The sequence below is a fragment of the Anguilla rostrata genome, chromosome 19 (genome assembly GCF_018555375.3).
Source record: "Anguilla rostrata isolate EN2019 chromosome 19, ASM1855537v3, whole genome shotgun sequence".
NCBI classification, from domain to species: Eukaryota; Metazoa; Chordata; class Actinopteri; order Anguilliformes; family Anguillidae; genus Anguilla; species Anguilla rostrata.
In genome coordinates, this window is record NC_057951.1 from 11,074,844 (window position 1) to 11,100,379 (window position 25,536).

At 47.6% G+C, this 25,536-nt stretch overlaps 1 protein-coding gene across 3 annotated transcripts in view; it reads right to left on the minus strand.

Annotated features, from left to right (window-relative positions):
* LOC135245689 (potassium voltage-gated channel subfamily C member 2-like) overlaps positions 1-21,809 on the minus strand; it is a 42,107-nt gene extending 20,298 nt beyond the window's left edge. For 2 of the 3 annotated variants that reach the window (XM_064318918.1, XM_064318916.1), the window contains exon 1: positions 20,722-21,809. In XM_064318918.1, coding sequence (XP_064174988.1) covers positions 20,722-21,282 — 561 coding nt within the window. In that variant the 5' untranslated portion in view covers positions 21,283-21,809. The remainder of the gene's footprint in view (positions 1-20,721) is intronic. The other variant, XM_064318917.1, reaches the window with a different exon arrangement.
* Between the last annotated feature and the right edge of the window lie 3,727 nt (positions 21,810-25,536).

The window sequence follows — 25,536 nt, forward strand, 5'->3', positions numbered from 1 at the left end:
CATGAAGGATCTTTAAGGCCTGGTCGAACAAAAATAATGTGTACACATCCACGAGGATGAAATCTGTCGTTCTGTGTTCACAGTCAAATCTCATCCTTAAACTCTATAAACTCTTCAGTCATTTTAAAACATGACTTCCTCTCAGCCAAAAAACTCATTATGTTATGTGATGCATACTGTAGTCTCTTTCATTTATCATTTGGTTTGCACTGAGAAGCTGAACAACACACGGAAGACAGCACTGGCAAGGTAAACGTATTCAGTGTAAAAAGCCAAATCACAGGAACTGCCTTTCCATTATCATCCTGAGATGAACACCGTTGGGGGGGGGGGGAGGGGCATCCCATAACACTGCCGGTGTGAATGTGACAGCGAGAGCCTCACGTCTTATTTTAATCACCTTTCGCCCCTCCTGACGTGTCTTAGGACTCGCCATCGCAAGAGGAGGGACCGGGCTGTTGCCATGGCGATGCAAAGTTCCAGGGCTTTCTTGAGTCGTCATAAAATGCAATCTGCCAGCGAGGACAGGTGTGACAACTCCCCCTTTCTCTCTGCGTCCGCTCAGCCAATGAGAAAGGAGGGAATTTGCCTTTTTATGATGCATAAAAGAGATGCATGCGGTGGCGGTGCTGGCGGAGGGGAATCTGAAACCCGCAGCTGTCAGATCAGAGGAACAGGAATAACATCGTTGACGGGGGTGGAGACGAACGGGACTAACGGCTGGCGATGTTTTCCTCCTTATCCTGAAGGCATTTCCTGTGCGTCGCTGCGTGCGACGGCCCAATAACATTCAGACGACCTCATCACAACTGCGCATTCTTCAGCAATCCACACCGTAATTCAGTCATTTCCATTGGCTGCTGAGGTCAGAACTCCAAAAACAATCCCCCAAAAAAACTCCCCTCTGCCAGTTTGACGGCTCTGTGCTTTTAAGACAAAGCGCTGTTTGCCGTTCCCAATTTTGAATCACTGAACATCACAGACGGTTTGATTTACTTTCCTCCCGACAAGCTGGAATCTTCACAGGGGGGCATCACTTCTGCAGTCGTGCCTCACAGAAGTGAAACATCTTTACTTTGTGTCAATTCTGTCATTTCAGCACGGATCTGGAGAGCTTTTAGCTCACATGTGGTAAAGGAACAGGGCAGCAAGTTTTCTGTAATAAGCTTTGGAACCAGGGAACAATTCCTCACAGCAGGAAGTGACACCTGGGGTTTGAGTTTACTATACTTGCTGCTCTTGAAAAAACCAGGAATTCTGGTGTTATTCCTCTTTATTCACAGGAAGTTGTCTCAACCCCATTTCCTGTTATTTTTTTCAGAAGGACTCCACTGCAGCCATGGTTATTAGAGAGGCATCCAGTCCCACTGGGTTTTTGGAGAAACCAGCCTCTCTCGATGACATCACATCCTGGGCCAGAAGTCCGGGCAGAAGTCCAGGAGCAGCTCAGCTCCCTCCAGCAGAAGCCAACAGCCACGCTCCATGCTAGCGTCTGCCAAATAAATGTAATGTAATGGAATGGAATTCCCAGATATATCACTTGCGCGACGGAAAATCCATCCCTACATCCTAACAACCTTGTTGCCACAGTTACCACTTCTCTCAGTTCTTCTCCCTCACCCCCCCACCCCCCAATTGGTATTCCGCCTGTGCGAACGTGCCGACAATACACCAGAGATGCAAACACAAACAGAGTTTGATTGCTCTGCCGATGCGGGGCGGTCATGTGACCTCCTTGAGATATTGTTTGCGAGTACCCTGCTGGATGTGAATCGCCCAAGGTGCTCCAGACTGATAGATAGGCACGCTAACACAGATTCAAAACACGGCCACTTTTCATTGGCTTTGTGGCTGCTGCGTGCGTTACTAAGAGTTACTAATGTCAGGAGCGATGTGGTCCTTTCTGTGATACAGGAAATGGAAACTAACAGGTAGAGCAAGTATGAAAGATGTTGCCATGGGAGACGTCCCTCAGCAGGTAAACAGCAGAGAAACTTTCTGACCGCTCTCTCCTCCATTGTCTTTCCTCAGTTAGGAAATAAGCCTCCATTTTGGAGAATTATTTTTTAACACATATTTTAATATGTGCAGTGAACATTCATAATCAAACCGTTACCATTCATTACCATACTGTATCATTCCTTATTATACTTCGTTATCATGCTGTGAGCATTCATAATCACACTATGAGCATCCATAATCCAACTGTGAGCATATCCATATTCACATTCATATTCAGAATTAAATGTAATAATCTGATATATGCTTTGAATTGTGCACTATTCCCACTAATACAAACATGTCTATGACAAATTATGTAAGCAAAAAAACACATGGCTTGATAAAGTGCTCAACAGAGCAATAACATTGTTTGCTTGCTAAGCACGAGAGACTCAGCGGTGATAAACGGTCTGGACTGTACACTCTTCATTTCTCTGAAGTCTTCCAGTCTCTCAATCTCCGAATCTCAAAGGTCTCTGGCAGACATGTTTATGCAGCGCAGTCAAAGCGGCCGGCGAGCCGCGCGCCATCTAAATATAAACAGAAGAAGCGCACTTTATTTCTGCTGATGCATGTCACAGCGCTCCTCAGCTGACTCATATATCTGAAAGCATGAAAAAGCAGAAGCAGCAGATGGTTTATCCGAGGCATAGATACTGAGGCCAGTGACAGTGAGAGACGGTCACATCCTCCCAGTATCGTCCCAGAGTCTATAACTCCAGCGCAGAAGCAGGGCCCCAGACACCAGCACTTCACAGACAGCCCAAACACTGTCACCCGCCCCAGCGCGCAGTGTAAATGATTGAAAACGTCCTTTTGAAAACAGAGTTCTTCCCTGTACAACATGAACCCCTTTTTTAAAAAGGCTGTGTCTCTGCGATGGAGGGGGAAAAAAACGCCCGTGGGCGAAGGTTCCCGCCGTGCCCCGTCCCAGAAACGCCAGACTCATTCTGGTTCGTTTCATTCTGAAATGACACGCGCTGCCCCCCCCCCCCCCCCAATTTCAGCCTGAATTAAGGTGCATGCTGCTCATTTCAGCCCGATCTCATTACCCAGGCCGAATCGGAATCGGGAGCGAGGGAACATCCGTCGGGCACGTTTCGCACGGCTCCAGCGGGCCGGGTGATTTTCCCCGGGCGTTCACAGTCCGCAGCCCGCATCAGAAAGCTGTGCAGCCTATCAGAGCTCCGGCACCGGGCCGCTTTGTGCCGCTTCTCAACGCGCTCCGTTTTTATTTCCATCTTCTCTACCGCCACACGCTCTCCAACGGCGACGGAAACGACCTGAATCATTCACCGCGTGCTTTTTTTTTTTTTTCTTTTCCGCGCGTGAATCGGAAGCAATTTGCCAGAAATGAATATGGATGATAAGAGCATTTCCATTTTTATTACGGTATTAAAAGCCAGGGTCTGATGATGGATCGCGGGGGTTGACTTATGGGGACCGGCGGGTCTGTAGTCATTCATCTCCCCCCCCCCCCACTATATCACGGTTCCCAGGCTAAACCTACGGCAGAGGGGGGCCCGGAATGCAATTAACCCAATTCCAGCTTATCAGCCGCAGAATTAAGCAGCCCGCTAACACCGCAGTGCATTACACTCAGCAGGCAACCGTGTGCATGTATATGTCTTATTACATGATTAGATTACATACATGTGGGTATAAATGTACACTGGGTTATTAGATACAGAAATGTACTCGACGACCAGACAAATTAAGCCTGCTGCACAATCGCTCCTTTTCATCGCGTGGACAGGTCTGACGGGCGATCACAGACAGGCAGCCATTAGGAAGCGCGTACACGCAGATGAAACATGTGTGTAACGTTGCACGTGTGATAAAGCAGGGTAGGCAGTCGTCGGTGTATGCGTCACACAGTACCGGTGCTTAGTCTGTCAGTGGTGTGTGGCCAAGTAGCGCTTTGTCAGCTGTAGAAGTGGCACACAGTACCGCGTGCGTTAGTCTGTCAGTGTGCGTGTGTACGCTGTGGAGAAAGAGCCAGGCCGCAGGCTCTAACAGACACAGAGCAGTGGACCGAAACTCAGGGAGAAACTTAGCTGGCAGGTTTGTAACAGTTCATTTAATCCGCTGGTGCGATGGGACGCATGAGTGTCCCCGCCCAGGCAGAGCCTCCACAGAGCCCCGCAGTCTCACAGAGGCCGCGTCCCATCTCCCAAACACCGCCGCATTAGTCACCAAGAGGCGCTCGCGCTGTCCCCTGTGGGACGTCGTTTAAGTTAAAAAAAGAAGAAAGTAAAAAAGTACCCCGGCCTGACTGTGCCCTTGTCTCTGCTGCTAAATCCCTCCCTCTGTAATCAAGGCGCGCGGCCATCTCTCTCCAGATCCCCCGGCGCGCCCCGAACGGTTTCCCCAAATAAACGGGGGAAATAAATCACCCAAAACGCTCCAGCGCTGCCAGATCCCTAAACACACCGCGCCCGTTCCTCTGCCTGTCCCACCCGGCACAAGGTCACATTCTCCCAAAGAAAAAAGAGAAAGAGGGAGAAAGAAACGGGAAGAGAGATGGAGGGAAAGATGAAAAAGAGGAAGAGAGGGAGTGAGATAGAGAGATAAAAGAGGGAGGGAAAGATGAAAAAGAGGAAGAGAGGGAGGGAGTGAGTGAGAGAGATAGAGAGAGATAAAAGAGGGAGGGAAAGAACCGAACCGCATGACGGTGGTAAAACTGGGACAGAATGAGTCTAGGGGTGAGCCAATGCCAAAACGAGCCGGCCCTGCCACGGGCCGCCCAACCAGGCAGACATTAAGCGTAGCGCCGGACTCCTGTCACACCACAGCCACGGTCAACACGCGCGTCACATGACCTCTGTGAGATAACGGAAATCAACAGCACCGATTGGCCCCGGCCCAGTCCCCAACCTGTCGGGGATGTGGGGGCATTCAGGGAGCCTGTTTTTACACAGGCACACCACGCTGGCACTGCACATGCTAGCAACCAATCTGGCAACACCTGTCGTTATTATGTGCAATTACTCACACCCTGTAATTACGCAATCATTTTGCCAATTACCTCGCCCGTGCTCAGGCGTAAATCTGCGTAGGTATCAAACTAACGCCGCAAAACAAGCAAAAATAATATCAGGCTTTCCTAAAGGCAGCTGTGTATAATCAGAGAGAGGGGTTATGTCACCAGTACATCTGACTGAATTTTACTCAGGCAGTCAATTACTAAATACTATAAGAACCGGTTGCTGACAGGAAGTCTTGCATTAGAAAACACAATATTATTATAACAGGAAATGCTCTATATATACACTATATATATATATATATATATACACAGAGCCATAATGATGCTCTGCAAATAGGATGAGGAAGAAGCTGACGTATTACTGGTATATGTGGAAACCCTGGCCATGCCATTACTGAAGCAAAAGTGCCATCACTGGGATGCCATCAAAGACCCGAGGTCCTCGGCTGGGCCAAGAGGAAGTCTCAGGTGTTCAGGGCAGGCGCACAGCTCCTCATGTTTCACATCCTGAGGAGAGGCATCTCAAAAGCTGACTCACTGACATTCCTCCGGATGTCCAAAAAAACAAGGACCATGTCCAAGATCCTTCGGTCAGTCTGAGGTTTTTCTGAATGCGAGCCTGCCTTCCAGCCTCCCCCCCCCCCCCACCTCAGCGCTGTCTGCTCACTGCATTATGAGTCATGAGGCCGGGCCGGTCGGAATGGTGACCATGGCGACCACGGTGGCGGTCCGTCTCCCCAGGCCTGTGGTCTCCCGGGCGCGGAGGTAATCCCATTTCTGCTCGTTAACGCGGAGGCGCCGCGCTCCCTGGGACCTTCAGGAAGTCAGGACATTTAACACCGTCTCCTTCCTCCGGGCGCGAGCCCTTCTTCCAGGAAGCCGCCGCGCGGCGCAACAGGGCGTGCAGGAAACTGGCGCAGCCGCGCGAGGACCTTTCCAAGAACCTCGCCAAACTGACAAGGTCAAAGGTCGATTTACGACCCCCGTAACATTCAGACGACGCTAGGGATGAACCGAATGTGAAGCTGTCTGTATCTTTACTCAGTACATCAGGAATGACAGGAAGCAAATGTGATGAGCGAGCTTGTCTAATGAGCACTACTCTTTGGGACTGTATGTGAACTATACTGTTTATTTTATCTGTTTATAAAAAAGTAAGCAATTTCGTCTCTTAGAATCGCCTTTTAAAAATAGTCCTTTTATCTACATACAGCTCTATAGTAACGTACTGTGTTTCATGCAGAAACAGATCCTAGATTCCCGTCATTATTTACATCTACATAATCTATTTAAATAAAATGAAACCACCGTTTGAAAATAACACCCTAGGACGAGTGCTTTCACATCTAAACAACTCTCCCTGGTTCGAGGTGTTGTTTGTGATTCTGTCATACACACATTTTAAGCTCTGTCTCTCCTCTGTGCTTATTCTAGATCCCAGCCTGCCAGACTGAAGCTGGTGTCCATTTTGCTCTGTTTTAAAGCCAAGCTGTGGCTGTCGGGCTTAGCATCCTGAGGCAGAGGAAGCTCACAGAGAGGCAGAGGAAGCTCACAGAGAGGCGATGCAGCCCCGGCCAGCCTGGAGACAGGGCAGTGCAGAGACAGGTAGAGGCCAAGCAATCTGGACCAATCAGCACTGTGCTGATCTAAGGCATCACACCGGCTTGCGTGCGCTAAGGCTCTCTCACAGCGCTCAACAGACACCTGCGCCAGGTACGGAGCGTGCTGAAGCTCCTCCCACTCACTCACAGATCGATCGGGCCTGGCCGGCAGAACAGGGACCACTGCGGAGGAAGCAGCCCGCCAATGGGAACACCAAACCACCGCAAGACTGGCATTTTGCATTTCACAATATAACAGAAAGGGCATGCACAAGGCCTAGGAACTGATTTTGAGAAGACAATCAATCAATCAATCAATCAATCAAATTTCATTTATATAGCGCATTTCACAGCAATTTTCACAATACGCTTCAGACAACAACTGCAAGCCATACAAAATACTGCCCCACAGCACTGCAGCAGGATGACCTATGAGTATGCCTTGCTGTTTCCGTACGGGGAGTGACTGTGACTACACTATTATTAGTGTTATCATTCTTACTGCTGCTGGCGTTACTCTCAGCACGTACGGTTGTATACTTTCCCGGTTGCCACCTCTGCTTTGAAAGGTCAAAGGAGCAGCTGCTGAAAGCGGGCTCTTTTACAGGCTCTGTTATGCCAGGCCAGGGCTGCTGTGACACGCAGCCAGAGCTGAGCGTCCGTCCGGAGGCTCCGCGGCCCTGGAGCCTCATATCCCTGCCACTGGGGCCCTGGTCCCAGAGGAATGCTTCTGCTGTCCAAAAAAACCACTTCCAAGAACCATAAACTGTGGACTGGGGGTCTCTGGAATAGACCCCCCCTCTGTATGGGCCGGTCTCATATTGGCCATGGGGTCACATACTTCACATTATCCACTATTAAAAAATGTTTTTTTTTTATATCTAAGGCAACCAGCTGATACCTTATAAGACAAAACTTCCTTCTAGGGAAGCAAGTGGGTCACCTTGGCAACGAGAGGACAAAACAACTGAGGCTTTTTCTTTCCTGTTTTGCTTGGAGAGACACAGCAGCCCAAACTCATTTTAAGAAGGCAGGGACCTTCCCCAGAAATAAAAAATGTTTTACACGCCAAATGACTGTTTAATAATAACTCTGCACAGTCACCACGCAGATCAGTCCCCAGCCTTATCAGGTAGGTCTTCTGTGTGCTTTTAAACAACACCGAGACAGCTCATCACTCCGGAAAAACTGCAACTCATCATCTACGTGACAGGCCAGCCATGCAAAATTAGCACTGTAGCGCACACCAGAGAGAGACAGAGGTCAACCTTCTCTCCTGTCCAGGGGTTTTTAAAGCATTATTCAGACAATCTCATCTCATCCCTGTGTTCTTCAGGACAAAGCAGATTTCTTCCACCCATATGACTAACTTCTCTGTGGGGGGGGGGGGCATCAATAAACTATTTCCCCCCTAAATGTCAAAAGGCTTTTTTATCCTCAAACCAAACTGGCTATAGATAGAACCCGAGCTAAGAGCAGCTCTGGGTGAGTGTGTGCATAGTGCTGACCTGATCAGGTTAGCCACATTTATAATTCATTTAATACAATGAGGCAGGAGGATGTAAAGACAGATCAAAGAGAGAGTGCTCACATCTATACCTGCCCCTCCCCCGCCACCACCCCGCCGCCCCCCGCCGCCCCGCCCGCTCTGTGGTCACGTGGCCCCCCCGTGAGTTAGGTCAGCATGTATAATTGAGCAGAAGCGCCCCCTCCAGGAACATCAAGAGCAGACATGACAGGGCCGCAGCACACCGAGAGTTTACACAGCCTGTATGAAAATCATCATCATCATCATCATCATCATCATCATCATCATCATCATCATCAACATCAACAAATCACATAATCAATAGTCCAAAAGACAGGCATCGAGCATCATCCTAAATCTTACAGGAGGGGTGACACTTGACTGCAGCTGTAATGAGCATTCATGGCATGAAGGAGCAGGTACCTCACAGGCAGAGATGTTAAAAAAATCCTCCACATTGTTTCTAGGGCCACTTATGTGCTTCTGTAGATTACCACAATAGAGTGTCTCTAACAACAGGTATACTCAACCTCTGAGTTCAAGTGACTTCTAATGGAACAGCTATTCAGAGTATCAGTTACCACAGACTAATACAATTGTCTGCGGAGGTTGTGTGAGCGCATGTGTGTGTGTGTGTGTGTGTGCGGGTTTAACAGCATAAATCAACGCTTTACGAAAACCGATGGCAGAGCATCAGTGAGGCTTTACCCGAGTTAAAAAGCAAAAAGAAAAGCGATGCCATCACCCAGGTTTCTGAGAGCTACTTCAGCCACTGCAGAGCGACCCCTGCTAAAACGAATCACAGGAAATTTCCCTGCAAAAGCACTTTCCCGGGTCCTGCTTTCAGCGTGACCTCGTGGGATTATAATCACGTCTGAAGCATTTTCTAATAGCCCCAGAGGTCCGAGTTCGTCTGTCATTGGGTAGAAGATGTGTTTTCCTCCCTCTCACGTGCAGTGCCTGCGCTGCTGGCGCTGTCAGGCTCCTGACAGGGCCTGACTCTGGCAGTCTCCATCAGTCCTTCAATTAAACTCCTAATTCTTTGTGACAGCTGCCTTTTTTCTTTTTCTTTTTCTTCTTTCACAATCCTGGCTAGGTGGGTTCAGTGAACGGCAAACTTAATTTGCTAAGAACATTTGCTAAGAAAAAGCTCCCCCCAAAGCTTCCCTTCACCTCAAAATGGTTCCCCCAAAAGCTACCCCTCACTCCAAAATGGTTCCCCCAAAAGCTTCCCCTCGCCCCAAAATGGTTCCTCCTCCTCCCCTTCCCTTAACTATGGTTATATAATTTTAATAAAAGCCCTGATTGAGACTCAGCGGGAATGCTAAGTCTCCTCAGGTCAGACGTGTTTATTCATTCAGACAGGAGGACACAGTCTGCTTTTTCAGACAAGCCACGCCCTCTGAAGCCCTGCTGTTTGGAAAGCTCCATTTCTGCATGCAAATTTCATTTCAGATCACCATGCCCTGGTAGCCAAGGCCTCCAAATTGTTTTTAATCCCCCCCTCCTCCTCCTCCCAATACACACACACACACACACACACACACACCTTCCGTGTTTACTTTAGAATGCATCTGCGACTTGTGGAATGTAATGATCCAGTGAGCGTTAAAAGCTAGGAGCACTCGTGTTAAGATAAACCCTTTTGAATGCTGGGTAAATTTCTCACACAGCAGAGCTGGCGTTCTGCTTTTAAATTTCAAAACAACCTTCATGGCAAAACTGAGCCTGTGGAACAAGACCATAACACATCTGCAATCAAACCAGAAAAGCATACTCTTCCATTACTGATTAATAGTCAACAGCCAGCAGTGTAGTATAATAGATAGGGAACAGTGCTTTTAACTCAAAGGTTGCAGGTGTGATTCCCGAGTGGGGGCACAGCCCGCACGCCCCTGAGTAAGGTACTTAACCCAAACAGGGCTTCAGTGAACATCTAGCTGCATAAACAGATCGTGTACATTTCCTTAAAGTGACTCATGATAAAAGCTTCTGCTAAGCGCCCTAAATGTAGGCGCAATGTAATGCAGCAGGCCCGCGTATTGATGGTGAAGATATCACACAGGCCTGTGGAGGTATTCCCCGGTCTATTTACAGCCATGAGACTGGGGGGGGGCTTCTCCGGCTCCCAGCCTTCGCATTGAGTCTGGACTCATTCTGATGATTGATACAGTGCACAGAACCAGACAGCCTCCACGAAAAGTGCAGCTGTGGTTCAGCCTCGTCCGCCTACCAGTCTCTGGGCCCTGAGGGGCCAATGCTGCGCCGGTCTACTGATCTGAGACCCCGAATCCACAGCGCAACCGCAGCGGCACAAATACACACACTCACTTCCGTTTCGGTTCTCACCCGCGGTTGTGTTTTATTTTTTATTATTATTATTATTATTATTATTATTATTATCATTATTATTATTGATTTTCCCATTTTACTTTTCAAAGAAAAAGATTCCATCCGTGGATACACCTCTCAAAAAAACATTTCCCCGGATAAAAAACCGAGGGAACAGAAAACAAAGAGCAGCGAGGCTGGGTTTCGTTTGGCTGGGCTGAAAGGGAGCTTTATTCCGCCTCGTCTGGCGGAATTGAATTCGCACCCCGGAGTTTACCCGCCACGCGTCTCGGGCTCCTGCGGCTCCTGGTGCCCCCCCGTCTCGTTTCAGCGCCGGGCCGGAGGAACGCGGCCGGGCTGCGTGGGCGTGAATTACCATCGCGCGCGTTAACAATTTACAAACCCGTCCCCGGTGGAAGCTGTTCAAGGTCAGCCGTGGCGCCGGAAAGGAGCGACGCCATTGGAGGAAATCGCAGAACAGAACGCCCCGCCCACTCTGCACCCCACCACCCCCCCCACTCTCCCCCTCACACCCCCCGCCGCCCACCCTGCGACACCCCCCCACCCCGCTCAGGAGACGGCAGTGGTGCCCCCCCTCATCTGACTCCTCCAGCGGATGATGCACAGATAAACAGTGGACAAATTATGGAGGACGGCGATTCCAAAAAACAGTGAGTCAAGGACCCACTGGTGAGTCATAAGAGGGACAGAGGGGGAGGAGTTATGCAGTCACGCAGGGTCAATGGGAGGGGAGAGGCCAGGGGTGGGGGGTCTATAATACTGTCCCTATATCGCTGTGGGACTCCCCTCTTCAGTGACAGTTGCCAAACGATCTCAGAAGATCTGTCCTCCTGCTATGGTTGGCAGCTGCTGCCAAGGCCTGTGGATTAATACATGCAGAGTATGTTGTATATTTGAACATGTAAACAGACACACACACACACACACAGTTACATGGGGCACTATGCAGTGTTTGAGCATTTCAGCCATACGCTCTGATATATTCATATTTAAAATCGTTACCGGGTGGCAGTATTTCAAACAGGAGTAATTACGCTCGTTGGACATGCCAAGACTCCGCTGATCAGCCAGCGGGAAATCTGATTGCTACTTTGATTACCGGTGACTCACGCCTCCATTCAGTCTTCACCAACGGCAGTTCTTCCATCGCATGGAGACGCACTTCCATTAATTACGGCTTGTTTGTAAATCAGGTGTTTGTTAAGGGTGATACAGACAAACTGGCCTATAAAAGAAGACCACATTGCTGTTATGTTTCCTGTGAGTTTTTTCCTTTTAGACATCGTTACAAAAAACCTCATTACCCTTCTTGTCTGCAGGGACTCACATCCCCAAAAGCAAGCAACAAGCACAAAATAACAACACAACATTATACAGGTATATTTTTAAACAGCTGCCCATTTCCTGCAGCAATTAGCAAGTACCGTGTGCACAGGCAACACTGTGATGTTCTATCTAGGAAGTGAAAGCCCAGCTGCCTGACTCTTCCACACTTCATCACGCGCACGTTTCTGCAGCAGATCAGAGCCCGTTAGCATGCAGCCTAACTCTTCCACACTTCGTCATGCGCACGTTTCTGCAGCAGAACAGAGCCCGTTAGCATGCAGCCGCGGCTCTCTTCCCGTAATTATTCACCGTCAAAAGCCGTCGCATCTGTCTTGTCTTCGCGCGCTGGAGAACGCCGGTTTCTGCCGAAACACGATAAACGTTTCGAGATTAGGCTTTGCCGCCGCGCAGGCCCAAAGGGGCCGCCGTCACCCAGCAGCCGGAGGGGAAACATCTCTTCTAGCGTGGCGAGGCCTCCCCGATTCTGCTCTGCCTCCGCCATCGTTCGGCTCGTGTGAACAAAGAGCACGGGCGTGCCGGCTCTCAAGGCACAGAAGCGCCCAGAACTCCCAAGGCCGGGTCTCCCAGACCCCCGCCACGCAACTCCAAATGAGCTCAAACTCCGAAAAATGAAAAAACTGGTTTGTGTTCTTTGCCCATTGTTGATTCAGATGCTTCGTATCGTCGCTCAATCACTAAAAAGCAGAATACCCACCCCCCTTCCCGCCACCCAAATGGCTCTCATCTGCTATGTTGTTTTGCATGTTACTCATCTGTACCGTGTACTATGTGAATTCGTAAAGATTTTTGCATAAACCGTTAAACAGCGCAGTAGGGGGAAAGATTTTCGTTTGCGAGAATGCCACCGCATCAGACTGAGTTTAAAAATATTCAGATTCAGTTCGGATGTGACTCACACATTTCACAAAGCAAAAAAAAATCTTGTTGGCCAATTAACATATGAAATATTAACTTATCCCTTCGTTTGCATAAAAACCCTGTGCGGTACAAGGCCCTGCAGAACAGAACAGCATAGCTCCAGGCTCTAGGATTCTTGGAAACATGAAGATTAATTTTCAGCCAAAAATAAAAATCAGAGCAGAGTATTGAACGTATCACAGAAACATTATGCCAAGCTACAGTATGAAATGCTACTGGTGTTCACTACTGAATCACATAAGGTTAAAAGGTAAAAGTGAAAATGTCCAAAGAAAAAAAATCTCATCAGAAATACTATTGTAATTAGACTTCAGCTTCTTGGTCTGTGGTACAGTACCAGTGTATAAAATGGTTGGCTGCCACACAGTTACTCCCAGAATGAGCCTCCTTTTTATTCTTCTTTCAAAACTGTCAATAAACAACAGTGTCGGTCTTGCACGGCACATGGTTGAGGCCATAATCAACTATTCCTTCCCTCCTTCAAACTGCAGGTGTGTGTGTGTGTGTGTGTGTGTACGCACGTGCGTACATGTGTGTACTTGCGTGTGTGGATGCGCCAAGGGAATTCTCTAGGACTACTGTCCTTTCTACTATCTCAAAACAAACATCTTAGCGAATAAAATCTGATCTTATCATCGCTCAGTCAACAGACAGGACTGGACTGCCAGTTATAAATGGTCCGACACCCCCCCCCACACTCTCCATCCTTGTTTCATCAGCATGGACGCACCACACAAGTACTGCTGCGAGCACACACACACATACACATCAGACATAAAGGAAGATGAAGTTTATATGTGAGGTGGGGGGGGTGTGGGGTGGTGGGGGGGGGATCCGTGACCTCTCCCATCCAGGACAGCCTGTGCATCTGCGCTGCCTGAGAGCATCAGCGAGCGGAAAGCATCGGGGCTCGGCTGGCAGAGGCAGCTGTCAGGAGGAGGAACGCGGAGGAGGAAGAGGCTTCCTCTGGCTCGGGGACACGTGCTCTACGAGCGGAGTCTAACGGAGGGGGCGGGGGGGTCTAGCACACAGTGGCAGGAGTAAAAGCAGTGCAGTGTGCCACACAGCTGGACCAGCAAGGCTGGCTCGGTGCTCAGGGCTCTGCCGGAGAGAGACCGGCTCCAGCCCTCTGGCCTGCCTGGGGCTCCAGGAAATAAACTACGGGCAGAAACGCCTCATTTATCTCATGTGCACAAGCCTCCTGTTTTTGGGCTCCCCCCCCCACCCCCCTCCATTTTCCCCAGGGACTCGCCTTTACTGAGGGGAAAGGGATGAGACTAGAGCATGACAATGGTGTGGGGGGGGGGGGCATCCACCACTGATAATAGCCAGGTCTCTACAGTACAAACCCACATCATACAGCTGCACCAGTCTGACCCCATTCCCAGGTATGGTGGACGAGGGGGACGTCAGAAAATCCACTTTAAAGGTACCGCAGTAGGTCCTGGGGGACAAAGAACCCCGAAAATGCCCCACTCCCTGACACTGGCTCACCTGTAAACCCACAGGAGAGGAGCACGCTCTGAACACGAAGGAGCTGCCATGTTAAACGGTTTAACAAACAATCTGCGGCTCACTTAACGCAGTTACGCGGGGCGCCTGTGCGCTCATTCAGTCGAAACCACGCAGTCACCCGATCGATAACAATCCAATCTCGTGCCCCTTCTCAGGCTGCCACGCAGCCTCGCATTACCATCAATCCAGCGCAGAGAAAAGCCCGTCCTGCTCTACTTCAGCGAGGAAGACCTGAGCAGCCCCTGTGGAGTATCCACGGCGCGCGCTTCACACGGTGAGCTTAATGCATTAAAGCCCTGGACGTGGTCCAGCTCTGAGGGCCCTCTGGCTCCTCCGGCTCCTCCACGGTGAGTCACCGCTCTCCCCCCCCCCGCCTGCCTCTGCGGGGAGGCCGAGCAGCCTGAGGGAGACGGGGGCCTCGTCTGCAGGAGACGGGCTTCCCGTCAGAGAGGAGCGCCTGCTCTCCGCCGCTGATGCGTGCGTGCCTTCTGCGCCGGTGGAGAGGGGATGGCGTTCAGGGGTGACCACGGGACATGTGCAGCCTGACAGGCCAGCATCGTTCAGCACTGCTGGGAGAGCCCCCCCCCCCCAACAACTACACACAATGGAATTAGCAGGAGCATTCACCCTTATGTAGGCCCCAGCTCTGATGCACGCTCTACCCCCAGGTAATACTCCCAGTTGTAACTACAGGCCAATCTCTCTGCTGAAATGTCACGTGATGTGCAACACGCACTTTGCCATCGCTTCTTTCCACCCCTTGATGTGTATATACAATTTTCATTTGAATTATGTTATTTTGTCTTTTGTGAAGTGTCCTGTACTTCTCTGTATTCACTACCTTTGACAGTATTCAGCCAAGCCGATAATGTCATCTGAATTTGAACTTTGCAGTTGACTGTGTTTATAGCATTGTAATAAGCAGTAAGAAGATTTGAAATTCACGAGGGCAGAGAAAGATCCATCACCCGTGTAAAACTGTGAGCGGAGGGGGAGGCGGTGGGAAGATGGTGTTTTACGCAAGATTATCCATCTTCTCACGGCACAAAACAATTATTTTACATCCTCTAATCCACTTGAAATTGACAGGCAGACATGTTTTTCTATCCCAATCCTACTTGCTGAAACAAGACCGCAAAAAATTAAAGAGGGAAATGTTTATTCAAAAATGAATTCCCTGTGTGCTGTTGAAGTGACTGCGCTCGTCAGATGTTGAAATCCACCCCCCCCCCGTCATCAGAACCAAATGATCTTTGTTTCATGATGTCTGCTCTCTCTGTCAAATTTGTCATCTGCTTTCTATCAAAGACTTCGAATAAATGAAATCCATTTCATTTCCATAAAGTAAATTTTCTTTTTTTGTTTTTTTAAATAATTTATTTCAGACCAATTGAACCAACAGTAGGAATGATGGACATAGGAAACAGGTGCTAGAACCTCTACCATCATTGTGTTAATATGTGTGAATATGAGACAATTCACTGGGAAAGCATCAATAAAAACTTTTATAATAAATAAATAATAATTATAATAAATAATAATAGAATAAAAATATTCACTCACTTCAATATATGGAAACCTGTAGCACTAAATTACGTCAGCAGCAGTTATCGTCCAAAGATTAGTGTGTTCAGCCTCCCGCGTGATCTGAAGGGAGTTTTAAAAGGTAATGAATTTACAATGGCTTTTATTAATGGGGTTTTAATGCAGCGAACGTGCTGGGGAATCATTTTGAAAAATCGCACGTTTAATAAGTCCCCCATACTCAGAAGGTGCTCCGTCTCTGTGAGCGAACAGCGTATCAATAATGCAGCAACCCCTCCACAAACTGCAGATCCATTAATGGGACTGGGTCTGAGGCCCATCAGGACCAGTCCAAGGGCCCCTGTGCTCAATTTCCAATTCAATTCAATTTTATTTGTATAGCGCTTCTTACAGAGAGCTGCCACAAAGATGCTTTACAGAGTAGCAACACGAGAGACAGAGCAAAAAGAGCAAACAGAGCAAACACCAGGCCAGAACTCCTCAGTAGCAAGTACAAGAGGTAAAAAAAAAACTCCCTGTGGGGAGAAAACCGGACTACAGAAAGGGAGCCACTGGCCACTGAACACCTCCAGATGATTCAGCAGGCCGGTCGCTCGATTGAGATAATGTCTGAAAACTAAATTAAGCCCTTTCTCTCTGAGTAACCACCGCAGCACAGCTGTGACGCACAACCAGAGGCAGGGACGCACAGCGAACGGTCCCCTCTTCAGCCACCGCAGTTCTGATCTCTGATTCTGATACCTGAGACAGTCTGAAATCTGGATCAGCTCTGCATTGCAATGGGTACTGACGAGCACCCTGGACCTGTCCTTGACAGCCGGCAAAAACGAAATCACAATGAATCAAACCTTGTTTGAAACTCCTCCAACTGGCACCAGGCTTCATTAAAAAGCATCTGGTCATTTAGATCGGTGCATTAGTTTTAATTTGAATCATAAAGTGTTTTATATATAAATGCGCTACAAATCAAGTACGCAGTACTATACAAGGGTTATATAGTTCACGGCTAAATAAGTTCCCAACATCAGATGATTTCATAGACCAGGCGGCCATCAATGAAAAACAGGAAAGCACGAGTGAAATGTTGCTATGACAACAAGCGCAGCCCGCCGCGGCAGCATCTTTGAACGTGCAGAGACACGCAGACGGCGGCCGGTTTAACCCCTCCAGCGGCGAAAGCAGAGCGTGTGCAGCGTGCTGCCAAAACCCAACAGAGTCAGAAAAGAGACACTCAGATCCTGAAAAAATGAATGATTTACCATCTCTCAGTCCCACGGTACTGAACGACCGAAATAAGACAGTAATTAGACTTGAACTTACAAAGGGAGAACAGGGACAGAACCCTCCGCCAGGCGAGGATGTGCAGGCTTCAGTGGAGCACTCCACTGGTGCATAATTAAGCCTGGGTCTAAATAACAGCTGCCTGTCTGCAAAGGGTTGAAACGCATCTCCCATTACACAGTGACAAACCCAGCACTCGCCGGTGGTGAGACGGCAAATTCCCCAGAGCCTACTCAGTGGGTAGAGGCGGGAGGAGTTTCACTCAACTCTTAACCCTTTACGGAAGAACCCTAACTCCATTCAGCAAACCAGAGCCAAAATGGCCTCCAGAACAGAACCTCCCCAGTCCCCAAACCAAGAACACACAGATGAGCTCATTCTCTCAGCTGGTTTGACTGCGAATGTGAAATTAACCTTTAAGGAGCAAAGCATAGCAACTTCCTACACGTAACACACGCCAGAACAAGCTAAATAAACAAATGCCTTCTGCCTTTATCTGCAGGACGCAAAACAGCACAGGTGGAGTCACTGGTAGACAGTATCTTTTGCAGTGACAGTGGTCGATGCATAAGAGCTCCAGTTCGCCAAGAGGAGTCAGTGGTACAGTATGAGAGTTCGGCAGCACTTCACTCGAACCCTTGGACACAAAGCTGGCGTGACGCTGTCACACACAGGACGTAACAGCCGCCAGAAGACGCAATAACAGACGGTGTCGGTTTAAGTCGACCGACATAAAACTGTCAAACTGTCATCAGCAAATGTTATGACAGACGTCACTGCCGTAACGTTCACCAATAAAGGCGATGACAGTTTTATGTCAGTTGACATAAACCGACATCGTCTGTTATGCCATCTTGTGGCAGCCGTTATGCCACGCGCATGACAGCGTTGTGTCAGCCGCAGGTCGAAGGGTTCGAGCAAAGCGTCACCGAGAGTTCTATTCGCCGGCGCCAGTCAGGATTATCATTGTGATGGCGGAGGCATCGGAGACCCACGGCTGCGGCAGGGAGGAGGAACTCCGCAGGCCAACCACAGAGCCCCGGCACTGAGGCCTGGTGATGAGCAGAGAGCTGAGAGCGGGGGGCTCGGGAGAGCGGGAAGGCAGGGAGAGACAGAGCAGGTCCATTGGCTATGCATGAGGCCCCTCACCGTATCACATGACTGACGGGCCCAATCGCCAAAAGGAGCAATTTAGTTTATTTGTGGATAACTCCACACCATTCTAACTTAAGACCCTGTCCAAGAAGGATTCGCGAGTGCTGGGTTTGAGAAGGACATCTGGGGAGGAAGGCGGCATCACCAGCATACAGGAGAACAGCCAGGCGCCCAGATATAACTCGAGAAGGCTTAATAATCAGAGTTCCCAGCAACCTGCTCCCTAAATTGAATTGCCATTCACGAGCCAGACAGTGAAGCGCGGCGCGCTACACACTCTTTCCACAGTTGCAGTTTCAAAGTTGCGATTTCAGGTCACTGCACGAAGGAGGCCATTTTAACTCCTCCTGAGCACGCGTTCCCTCCCAGCGGACATTGAATGTTCTCACAATGTTACTGGAATGTTTTTTCAACCACACAGCAGCAACATTGTGCAGACCCTTTTGTGGGTAGCAAGCTTCCTGAAGTCTGCCTGAGTACCAAAAATACCCACTGTGTCAATGCCAACAAGGTGTTTCTCCTGTGAACCTGGGCAAGGTCAGAACTACAATTCCCAGCTCGTTACAGACGCAGGTTTCTGGCCAAAGCCAGGGATTAGATGGCGAGAGACGCGATTAATTATTGATCGCATCGACACTCGGATACAATGCCATGGGGCTCCGTTTCTTCCTCTCCCAGAATGGGTGGAATCAATCAGGGTCGCTCATTCAGCCCGATTGGCTGAGGTCGAACGCCGAAACTTTATCGTCCTTGAAGGTTGGCAATGCACAGAGGGCAAGCCGTCCGCCACAGGCATTCAGGGCTTGATTTACTTTAACCTTTAGCGCGTGCAAATCCTTTTAGCGCACGCAAAACTAATAACGCAGCCAACGATTGGTGCAAAACCAAACCCCATGACCAATCACTGGTTGCGTTATTGGGTTCTGTGTGTGCTAACAGGTTTTGGATGTGCTCAAAGGGCTTAGTAACCCAGGTCCCTCTTTCCGTATCAGATGTGCTGCAGGCATGTACAGTATGTCGCTGGGTTTGGCCCGGTCATTTCAGAAGGCCGAGGCCTGCCTGCTGCAGGGCCAGGTTTCCAGAGGTGAGGCACACGCTGCCCCTGAAACAAGTTATTACTGCTCTCCCCCCGGGGAGGCAGGTTTATATGGGCTGTGTATAAATAACTTTGTGTTGAATGGGGAGGCTGGGTAGAGCAGGCTTTGCAGTCACAGGGAATGAATGGGTGCCCTGAAAAGAGTCACAACCTCACGCTGCTCTCTCACACACACACACACACATACACATGCGTGCACGCACGTACACACACACACACTTGTGCGCACACACACAATAACGCACACACACACACACATGCCTACAAATACACATGCACACACACACACACACACATAATCTTGTTTACACAAACACACATGCACGCACACACATTTATGTGACTAAAATGTCAATTTGCAAGATTATTGATGACTAATTGCTGACAGATAAATGCTGGAAAATTATTATCCTGTATGTAGGCCATTCCAAACCCCTCAATCTGCTCTCTGTGTCGCCAATAACTACATATTCTTAATAATCAACAAGGACGTGCGTGTGCAGGTGTAATGACTTACATGTGTGCTATTTATCAGTAAATCTCCAGAGTGAACAAGATTAAGAAGGAGGGAACCCTTGACCGCGGAGATCTGCATAAATATTTACCAACGGTGCATTTATTTCCCAATACCACCTTGAGTCGTTTCAAAGAAAAAACCCATCTCCTTCAGTCACACGCCTCCTCCAAAACAGGTTTCCATAACAACCTCCGTTTTACTTTCTGTATACTACTATTAATAGACATATTACCTCAGATTAAATTTAGGAAATGAGAACGGTCCGTTAATCGTTGCTTCCCTTATGAGAGTACCACGATCTATTTAATTTCAATATTTTGGCTTTTATTTCATCAAATAAAGAATGACAACGATTAATCCTAAATGTGAATTGATGTTCGCTTCAGATATTTCATTTTAGCAAGTTAGACGTCCTTCTGCGACGTCACATCTGCCTGGGTGCCTAACTCCTTTATACAAACAGGGATAAATTTGACTTTAACAGTTTATATTGTAGGTCAGTGCTTTTAACGGTGTCATGGCCAATAATGTAAGCTTCTGCTAATATAGTTGCCTCCAACACAAAGGCTGATCCTCAAAGAAAACAAAGGCACGCATCGCGTGTTTTGCTCTTGAGAGCGCGCTTGGTAAATGTTCCTTAGTGGATAATGGCACAGAATAATCTGATACTACTGTAGCTTCGCGTTATATTTCATAAAAACACCAGAAGCGGTGGTAGAAATTTAAATTGACCGACAGCATTTCCCAAGACAATCAGTTCTTAATGTAATGAGATAAATCAAAGAAAATAAACAAAAGGACAACTTTCAAATGCTCAAATAACAGGTGCTCTCCATATATGTGAAGGCGCTTTCCATCCACAACGGTGCGCCTTACCCGTGCGGCTCTGGATGAATAGGGGTCTTCAAATAGATTCCAAATCACTGGCTGCCACTTTTTCCAGCGGCTGATACTGCCATCGGATGACACCACGTCCTCTATACCGAGTCGTTTACCTATCTCGTCCTCATCTCCCTCTCCATTGTCCACGTTTATGTCAAACACATCGAGCGCCTCTTCTGCATCCCGGTGCTGCCGGTAGGTCATCCAGCAGCATGGCTCCACGTCGGTCTCATCGATACCCCAGAAAGACAACTCTTCTTCGAAGAGAGGACCGCAGACATCTGCCGGACAGTGAAGTTTCCCGGTCCTGTAGTAGTTGAGGACATAGGCGAAAACGCCCGGGTGGCGGTCGAAAAAGTATTCGTTGTTCTTCGGGTTGTACTCGATAAAGCCGGGGACTTGTTGCAGCTGATCCAGCACGGACTCCGTGTCAGCCTCGGAGGCGAGAAGAGCCAGTCGCGTGCCTGGCAGAGTCTTCAGCGTGGTCCGATACGTCTCGTGCCTGGTTCCCCCAACGTTGAGGATTATCCTCTCGTTGTCATCGATCTTGCCCATAGCTCTGGGTAAGACATGACTCGATAAAAAGTATTGTGTATTTCAGAAGTAACAACAAGCACAGCAGCTTTCTTTGTTTAGGTAGGTCACCAAATTCATCGAGCCATCCGAAATTGTCCAAAAAAAGTCACATGCAATTAAGAGAACCCCTCTCCAGAAGCTTTGCAAAGCTGCTAGGCAGGCGCATCGTCGCTGGTGATTTAAAGGGGGTGGGGAAAGGAGCTTGCTTGCTTGTCAGAGTTCCTCTGGTTTCTCCTGGTGCGAATGATCTCAGCCAGGAGCTCCTCGTGAACGTGCAGCGCTGGCTTCCTCTATGACTCCCCGCTCTTCGCTGCTTCTCATCCAGACAGATGAAGTCAAACGGCAAGACAGATCTTCTCATTATTGACATGTCACCTTAGGCTGTTACCCTTTGGGCTTCGCCATTATCAACCGCTCAGCGTGGAAGAAATACATTTCTCCCCGTTATTCAAATCTGCTTCCTCACCCCTGAAACAGCACCAAGGGCACGCCCTTTTCCCTTTCTCTCATTGGCATGCATCTTTATTCAGACTCTCTGCCGTCAGACGGGCAAAGATTCTGTTCACGCTGCATTAGTCCACACAAGGTTGCAGATTATTATATTATCAATAATAATAATAATAATTATTATTATTATTATAATTATAATAAACTGTTGGTGGCTATTTATTTTCGGCAACAGAACTCAATCTTTGAGCATTTAGGAGAAATAAATGACCTTGTTTGTCTATACTTCGTGCGTATTTGTATCCTCAACAGGTCTTGCAACTATATAAACTATATGCTTTATTTAGGCTGTTCCTTATCAACAAGCCCGTTATTTTTCACGTGTGTGTAGAATAATTGGCTTTCGTGGAAATGTGTTTGAATAGAAATAAAAACCAATACCAAACACGTCTCTGTTAGTTTATTTAAATTGCGGAAATGATCATTAGCCCTGTTTAGACTGCGAGGGAGCTGTCCTTTCAGCACGTGCACAGCCTATTTTGATTTTTCAACCATCCGATCACATGGAACAGCAAAATACAAAAGCGCACGTTTCATATTCTAAGCGACAGCCTTAAAGGAAAAGAGCTCGATTTTATCTTCGGTGCTTGTGCCTAAAAGCCTTGGTTTGTTGACAGACCGGCAAGAGTTGATACTTCTAATGGGGTGTTTCTTTGTTTACTGCCAACAATACCGCTTGCTTGTAATAACAAAGACGCGCCGCGGTTGTCGTGGTCTTACAGTTACTAAAACAATTTTCCGGTGGCAGTCAGTCGCTGGGTTATATTCACAATTGCAGACAACGCGAGTGTTTATGGAGCGCCTGAATTTGTTATACTTTCTCAACTCAATGACACTTTAATTGGAGTCTTGTGTGAGAGGTGGTAAAATCACTTACAATGACCATTGCTATAGAAAGATGTACTCAGGATTTCAATTATAGTGTTTCTGAATTTGCAGATCTCTAGGCTACTCAAGGGGAAATACAGACCATCGAGTGCATTTAATAATCATTTGAATTGATTTAAGGTGTCGATTCGTTGCCATTTATTCTTCTGTGGCTATTTAATAGTTAATTAAATCAACCCAGAAAATGGGTATACGGGCCGCTGCTAAATTTACGCACAAGGAATTTCCCAGTAAAACCTGCCATGCTGTGACCAGTCTAATTAACCCATGGTCCTTGACACCTTTTTGATTCAAATCTCTTACTTGGGGTAGGCTACTAAAGATTATCATGTTCTGACGCATCTCTAAAAAGACATAATAACGCGTCAATCGTCAACACTCAGTGGTACATAGTGAAGCCGCGCAAAACAGGGGGCGAAAAGTAGGCGATTTTCGCTACATCTGACCAGGAGAAGTCAGTCCCCGCTATTGCCAGCTCCGCTTTAAGCGTCCTCCACGAAAAGAACCTGTGGAATTTGAGCGGCGGGAGCCCTGTACTACCAGTGATGGAAGAGGCACATACCCAAGGCCTCGGATGTTTCAGCGCTAGCCGTTAATAGGGTGATTCATCAATAGTAGAAAGCAGCTCTCACTATCAGCCCGACACCAGGCTCACGCGCGACTCATCAGCTCCACGGTCCGTCGCAGTGGCTTTGGACTCTATTTGGCGCACGAGCACAAACATTTAAATACATCACGTTCATCTCTATCCGTTAAATAAATAAACGCGCGCAGCATTGGATTTTGGACATTATCGAGAGTCATTGGAAAATATTTGGCCAAAAAAGTGCTTCACCCATGCAGCACTGTAGCCTATATCATCCGTCTCAATACCTATTTCGGTTATCTATTCCGTGGCATACTTGTTGCCTGTCAGGCTTGGATCAGGTATTGGCAGGTGGATATGTAGCCGATCCATGTGTGCTTGGGGCAACTTATTCAGTTTTAACAGGGCCCTTCTTGCTCACTGCTCGGCGACTGCTCCACCTCCGGCTGCAGGCTACGCATCTGCTTAAAGAAGCTCTTTCAGGAACGGTGTCTCAATTCAAGGATACATTCAGGAGTTTATTTCGGCCAAGGGTGCCTGCGCGTCTGGGAAAGTATTTTTGGACGGTGGCGTGCCGTGAGAAGACAAATAACGAAGCTTTGTTCTCTCGAGAAAACTTGTTTGCTCTGTGGAAAATATTAACAGGGTTCATGCACGGAAACGGCTTCGCTCATCCTTGTGCAACATTTGATGCACCTTTGCATATCATACTGCATTAATCCCTCACATTAAAGATTACTTCGTTTTATCGTTTGTACAACTATGTTGTTTCATATATTTCAGAGGCCACAATCATAAACAGTATTTCACATCAACAGTGTTTTCCTTAAATTACAAGTACATAATATATGATTATGACTATTTTAGTAAATATGCATACATTCTGTTTTATAAGAATAAATATAGTGCACTTTTTATTTTTAAAAACTAGATACTATTTTTCATGGGAAATTACAACTATTTATTTATTTATTTATTATTTTTTTTACTAAATGGGGTTTGCACTGTTTTAAATTGCTGCATGTTTAGTTTGCATGAATCAGAGTTGCTCAGTCATGTTCTTTTTCTTTACCTCCCAAATTTGGAATGGCCAGCTGTACCTTTTGAGTTTCCTCAGCACCATCCACAATCCCACGCCAGGTGCATTGGGGTTGGTGTCATATTGCTGGAAGTAACTAAGGTAACAGTAACCTAAGCAACCTTGGCAACACTGGCATGACAAGCACAACTGTGCCCTAAATCAGCAGACTCCCCGTCACAGTTGGTGACAGACACAGACGAAGCTGCTACTACAGGCTTCGGCTTGAAATTCTGCTGAGTCCCGTCCCGTGGCCCAAGTGATAAGTACAATCAAAACGGCAACGGGGTGGCATACTTACTGTAAAGTGGCATAGACTGCAAGCAGCTATAGGCATCATTGTTTTTTTAATTTTCTGCCTCCATTGAGCCCTAATCAGGCAGTTTCATTAGGCACTGCATCACCTAACAATCTACTGGCAGCGCAGTCTTTGTTTTGCCTAGCATGGGCTGTTTGAAGATGACTGAAGATTACCTTGTCCCCTTGACTATATCTTTAGTTCATTGTATACATGCCTGAACAAAGCCATGAAAAATAAACTTCAGGTATCCCAGAACAGACTTACTAGGGCAGTCCTGGGTCTGGATCAAATTAATCATGTTAGCAGGTCTCTGTTTTTACAGCTTCAACGGCTGCCTGTCAAAGATAGAGCACGTCTCATACAACTTCATTTGGGCCAAAGGGTCTTAAAGACTAGAGCCCCCAGTTACTTTGCCAACTATCTTAACAAGGTGGTACATGGCCTCAACATGCTCACGTCTATCATGGGTAAGGTTTCCTGTATTTATGAGCCATGGAGTGGAATTAACTGCGTCTTGCAATCGAGCAGGCACAGAACCCACTGGTTTTTAAGAGAAGAATTGAGCAGATATTCCAAGATAAGAAACTGAATCTTTTCATCATATATTTTATAATGAGCAGGTGTAATCTTGAAAAATGTGTTGTTTTTAATTAAGCGATAACCGGATTTTAACTATATTAAAATAGTCAAATAAACTAAGTACTATATATGCCTTCAAAATATTAATTTAACAATGTGCACATTTATACATACATACACACACACACACACACACACACACACATATATATATTTAACCTATTCCCAGACTGGTCTGTGAGAGTGTGTCCTTGCCCAGGCCCAGATGCAGGCTCCTAAAAACAGCCCTTCTGT